The sequence below is a fragment of the Gekko japonicus genome, unplaced genomic scaffold (genome assembly GCF_001447785.1).
Source record: "Gekko japonicus isolate JY-2015 unplaced genomic scaffold, Gekko_japonicus_V1.1 scaffold664, whole genome shotgun sequence".
Taxonomy (NCBI): domain Eukaryota; kingdom Metazoa; phylum Chordata; class Lepidosauria; order Squamata; family Gekkonidae; genus Gekko; species Gekko japonicus.
The window spans coordinates 592,609-598,146 of record NW_015166441.1 but is presented as its reverse complement, the minus strand read 5'-3'; the positions used below and the strand labels follow the sequence as shown (position 1 = coordinate 598,146).

Sequence of the window (5,538 nt, the reverse complement as noted above, 5' to 3'; positions counted from 1 at the left end):
CGGTCCACCCGCAGGCCGCAGCCCCTCCCGCCCACCATACACAGCTCTCCGCGCGAAAGAGGAAACTGCAGAGTTGACCTGTGGGGGGGTCACGAAGCCCACAAAGGCAAGAAGGGTCAAGCAAGAAGTTTTCACCTAAGTCTGACGAACCCTCCAAAGGCAACACGCGGCAAGAACAAGATGGCGTCCAGGTATGGAAAGAGAGGCACCCAGAGAAAGGAGTCCTCGGACCACGGGACGGGATTATTGCCCCGCCCCCTCACACCCGATTGGAAGAGAATAGGCTGTCTTCGCAAAACACCAGGGTCACCTGCTTCGATCGCTCTTTCTTCCGGTTTCCCTGTCTCAGACAATACAACTACAGGCTGCTCAGCATGCCTATGAAATAAAGCATACCGGGAATTGTAGTCTTTTGGAGGCTGGAAACGGGCGGTAGTGCTCGAAAGCCTGGAGAAAATATCCTGTCCCTTTCATAGAGACTCAACGACCTTTATTTACCAGGTGATGTTATTTATTTTCCTGGCATGAACAGCTTTTGCTGTCCCATTTCCATGCATTAAGACTCTCTTAAAGGGACAGGATATTTTTTTTCTCCAGGCCTGTTGACAACCCTGTTTGCAAACTGTTCATCTGTTAGCGCAAGAAAATATAAGGATTTTGTTCTGCCCCCTGTGCTTTCGTGCTGTATTTTCCCCAGCTGACGTTCGGCACATTAATTTGTGAGAATCAAACTGAAAAGATATGTTTAATTATTTTCTTTAGTGTTGATATCGCCATGTAATGATTGGCGGAATTATGATTGATCTTATGAACCATCGTCAAAGAGCTTACATGGTTCTTCTTCGAAAACGCAGTTTTTGCTCCTTGTTTTAATAGTTTGAGATTTTTAAAACTCCGGGGAAGTTAAAATAAACAGAACATTCTCTGTATGAACTCCTACCCAGACTGTGCGAGTAGTATCGCATAATTCACCCCGGACCCAAATCACCGGCGCACTCCTCGCATCCTCCCGAAAACATCATTTCCTTTGAAGTAGAAAGCGGGTTTAAATCAATCGGATATTGCTCAGAGGTCTGCTGTGCTGATCGGAGTAGCTAAGGTTATGAAGGTCCTGGTTGGCATTATGAAGGTTCACTTACCTGCGGTCTCTACTTTTTTTCTTTGCTTTTTCTGTCAGTTGTTTGTTACAATTTCGGCTGGAGAAGGGCTTGGAAAGGGTTAGCCATCAATTTTCTTTCCTTTTCTATTTTTACTTGTGTTTTGAATTACTTTTTAAAAACAAACAATTAGTGGCAACGGTTTCCTTGTTGAACATTCGGGCATCCATCACTTGTATTTTTTAAAAGAACCTTCTATGCCTTTGCAAGTATATAATCTTGTTACTTAAATTAGCTATCCGAGAGGCAATCTGTTTCAAAATAATACCTTCCACAGGCCGTTAACTAATGCTGAGCAACAAAGGAAATGCATTCACTTCGTAGAAATAAAAGGGGGAGAGGGGCTTTAAAGTGGAGTGTAAATTAAATTGTTAACATTTACAAGTAAACCCAAAAAAGGTTTAGGGGGGGAACCTGTTATCTATTTCAGGGATGTCAAAGTTAAGGCCCAGGGGCCAGAACAGGCCCTCCAGGGCTCTTACCCGGCCCACAAGCAACTGGTATGTATGGAAATATAAGGTACTCCCCCTTTTATAGTATCCTTTGGGGGAAAACCTAACCTTGCATGTGATTAAATACATTTATTGGGGGTTTTGTGGGTTCCCCAGTAAATCAATTGCTTTCACTACTAGGAATTAATTGCTTTTGTTTGTATTGTAAGTTTAAAATAATGTTGTTAGTTGGGTTTGCCTGTGTCCTTTATAAAGTTTATTTGTCCGGTACCTGGCATTACATTTTTTGGCGCACATGGCCTGGCCTGACAAAGTGACATTTATGTAAGATCCTGCCCTCATAACAAATGAGTTTGACACCTCTCATCTGTTTATTAATTTTGTAACTGATCTCTTGGAACTGAAATGAAATATTTTATATTTTAGAATAAGATTTAGTACCACTATGTCTAACTATATGATCCACCATATACTGGCATAACAAGGTCTCAAAATCAGGACCTGAAAAAAAAATCCCCCCTTATTTTGTTTTAGTTTGTTTATATTTGGCCTGATGAAGAGTTCTAGTCAACTTAAAAACTTGCATGCCGCTATGTGTCATTGGGTTGGTCCTAATAAAAGGAGTTACACGGATTGTGTTCTTGGCTTTTTGGCTTTTACTTTTGACGAACACAACTGTAAACAGCTTGTCTAGCTAAAGATTAACATATAAACCACGGGTCCTCAACCTTTTTGACCTTGTGGGCACTTCTGGACTTCTAACAAAGGACAGTGGGCACAATCACAAAATGGCTGCCATAGGAGGTGGAGCCAACCACCAAATGCCAGGGGTGATATTATATATAACTCTAATAGTTACCTTTCCAAAGTTTCAGGCAGGAGCTCTATTTAACAGGGTACTTTTTAATCTGCAGAAGTGCTGCTGGGGAAAAGCCCTATCTATCCTTGCTTGCTTTCTGAAAGCATTTGGCGGGTGCCAGGAAAGGTGTTGGTGGGCACTGTGGCACCCACAGTTACCATATTGGAGACTCCTGATAAAATAGTTTCAAAATCTCCTGATTTCCTTATTAAATCTTAGCTTGACCTGACGGTGGCACGTTTTCAGTTGTTTCAGCTTTGGTATTTTGTTCTCACATATTTTTTGTTACACACTGCTGCACCCCAGTACATAAACATGCATAGGGTTTGGTTGCATATGTTATTCTGACTGTCACAGGCTCCTGAAAGACAGGATTTTTATTCCTTGAAGGTGTTCCTTATTTCAGAACAGGTTAACTCCTTATAATGGAGATCAGTGTGCCACAGTTTTCCTTATTTATGAAATGTTTATATAGCCACTGTACTCAAGTTCTCAAGTAATGTCTAAGCTCAAGTAAATAGCCAGGATTATGTTTATTAGAGAAATGCTGTTCTGTTTCTCAACCTGCAATTATTCAACAGCGACCTGAAAAGTGGAAGTGAGAAATAAATATTGATACATGGGTATGAAGTTATTTCTATTTCTTTTACATGCTTTGTAACAGGATTTTATCATTTGATCGATATTGTTTGGTTACAAAATGTTAACTTGACTGTAGTTAGTGTTCTCTTGTACATGTGGGTATAAGATGATATATAATAAAACTGCTAACACTTTAAAATGCAGTAGTACTAAGTTAATAACAACAACAAACTTTTGAGCAAGAAATAAACATTAAAAGCATTTGCAAAACAAAATGTTTTATTTAGTATGTTTTTATCCCACCCTTCTTCCAAGGAACTCAGGGCAGCATGTATCAGACTCCCCCTCTTCTCTCTTTTACTCTCACAACAATCCTATTTGGTGAATTAGGCTGAGAGAGAGTGACTGGCCCAAAGTAACTTAGGCTGCAATCCTAAGGATGCTTTCTTATGAGTAAGCTTTACTGAATAAAATGGAGCATACTACTGAGCAGACTGGCATAGCATTGCTCTCTTAGTGAGTTTCATGACAAGAGTGGGAATCTGAACCTAGGTCTCCCACAGTGCTGCTTTGAGTTATATTCCTCCAAGTCCACTAAAGTCAATGGGCTTAGAAGGACATAACTCTCCTTAGAGTGTTGGAATAGAACCTGAGAATGCCAGCCTAAGTGTTATATCATGCTAATTCAGATGATTACTCTTTTAAATAATTTATTCCATTATAGCTGGTGTGCCTTAATATGAGTAATTATTAGTATTTCCTGTGAATAATGTATGGTAAATTATGTACCACATATTTTCTTCCAAGGTTTTGGTGATCACATTAACTGGCGGACATTAGAAGATGGGAAAAAGGAGGCAGCAGCCAGGTATGTTTTACAATAATGGTTGCAACTGTAAGTAGGCTTGCTCTTAAGAAAATTCCATTTTTTTGTGGTGAGACTGTTTTTGCATTAATAGCATTAATGCAGGATAAAACTCAGAAGGCTGGCCTTACTGCTAACCAACCTCCTGCGCTGATATTCAGTCAAACTGGTGGTTTAATTAAGTATGTCATAGACTTTGGCATGGCAAGTAACAACTGTGTGCTGAAATACCCGCAAGAGTAAATAAACAAAAAGAGACTTCAGCAAAGTGGAACACATATGTAATCAGCAATAAATCTGTACATAAAATCCATCATAGGAAATATAGACGCCTCCATTTTTGGTCCTGTTCTACATAGTAGCAACCTTGAGAGGTGCACTTTCAAGCTTAGGAGACCTGGCCCATAAAGAAACTGAACAATATTGTCTTGTAAAGAAATTGGAATGAGACTTTCTATGGTGGCTCTTTGTTCCTGAGGACGGACCAGAAGTCTGAAACACTGTATACTACCTAGGAAAAGTGTTGGATATCTACTTTGGACTTGATGCATTCTGTAGACTTCTATATTTCCTATAATGGATTTTATGTACACATTTATTGCTGATTACATATGTGTTTCACTTTGCTGAAGTCTCTTTTTGTATATTTACTCTTGCGGGTATTTCAGCACACAGTTGTTTTGCTGTTACTTGCCATTTTGTATTGTGTGCTGCATTGTTTTGTTATTTGATAGACTTTGGCATACCAGAGTATTTCTAGTTGTGAGTCCTCCTTCCCCCTTCCATTCAACATCTGTGAGGGCAGTTATGAGAGATAAAATCCAGTCCTAAATATATTTTTTTTACTCTGGAGTTAGTCTTAGTAAATTCAAAGGCATTTGAAGCCATAAATCCTTTAAAATCATTGGACTTTACTCTGCACAGAATCAGGCTACATACTTTTCACAAGAATATCGCTGCAATTCTAAGCAATCTAAAGACCTAAAGGAGTCTTTAAAAATATTGTAATTTTGCTTTATACTTTTGTGCATGGGTGCCTTGCTTTTAAAAGGATTTGCACAAGTAGTTTTTATATTTACAACATTTATGAAATTGCGTGTGTAAAAAGCTTGTACTGAAATCGTACAAGAAGACTGAACTTTTATTTTGCTTTTGCAGTTAATGTATAGCATTATAATTTTGTGCATGAGTGCCTTGCTTTTAAAAGGATAGTTCTGTTTAGATACATAACTGCTGTAATTAATATACCTGAATCATTCTGTATAACTTAAAAATAATCAGCGACTAAAATTAAGAGTAGAAAACAGAAAAACACCAAGGGAAGACCATCAAATACACTTGAAATTTCTGAGCATATGATATATGGAATAAGTATTTAAATTACAAATAAACACCTAGAATGAGTTGGTGGCCCACGACCCAAAACAAATACAATGTTCCCAAATATAATCATATGTGCTCATGGCATATCATACATCAACACTGAGATACAAAAAAACATAACAGTAATTGCGCTCACAGGTGCTGATAACAAGGTATGCACATAAATCCAACTGGTCGATTCTCCTTGCTTAAATGCAATAAAAAATATGGAATGCTTCAAGAATTTGCATGTCATTCCTG

General features: G+C 38.6%; 2 protein-coding genes across 3 annotated transcripts in view; one reads left to right on the top strand and one right to left on the bottom strand.

Moving 5' to 3' along the window:
• BTF3L4 (basic transcription factor 3-like 4) overlaps positions 1-232 on the bottom strand; it is a 19,828-nt gene extending 19,596 nt beyond the window's left edge. The window contains exon 1 of the mRNA XM_015411982.1: positions 136-232. The gene's annotated coding sequence lies outside the window, so the exon portion shown is untranslated. The remainder of the gene's footprint in view (positions 1-135) is intronic.
• A 571-nt stretch (positions 233-803) lies between these two features.
• TXNDC12 (thioredoxin domain containing 12 (endoplasmic reticulum)) overlaps positions 804-5,538 on the top strand; it is a 13,961-nt gene continuing 9,226 nt past the window's right edge. The window contains exons 1-3 of one of the 2 annotated variants that reach the window (XM_015411971.1): positions 1,635-1,657; positions 3,050-3,091; positions 3,858-3,918. In XM_015411971.1, coding sequence (XP_015267457.1) covers positions 3,088-3,091; positions 3,858-3,918 — 65 coding nt within the window. In that variant the 5' untranslated portion in view covers positions 1,635-1,657; positions 3,050-3,087. Of the gene's footprint in view, positions 1,218-1,634; positions 1,658-3,049; positions 3,092-3,857; positions 3,919-5,538 lie in introns of those variants that run through there. The other variant, XM_015411970.1, reaches the window with a different exon arrangement.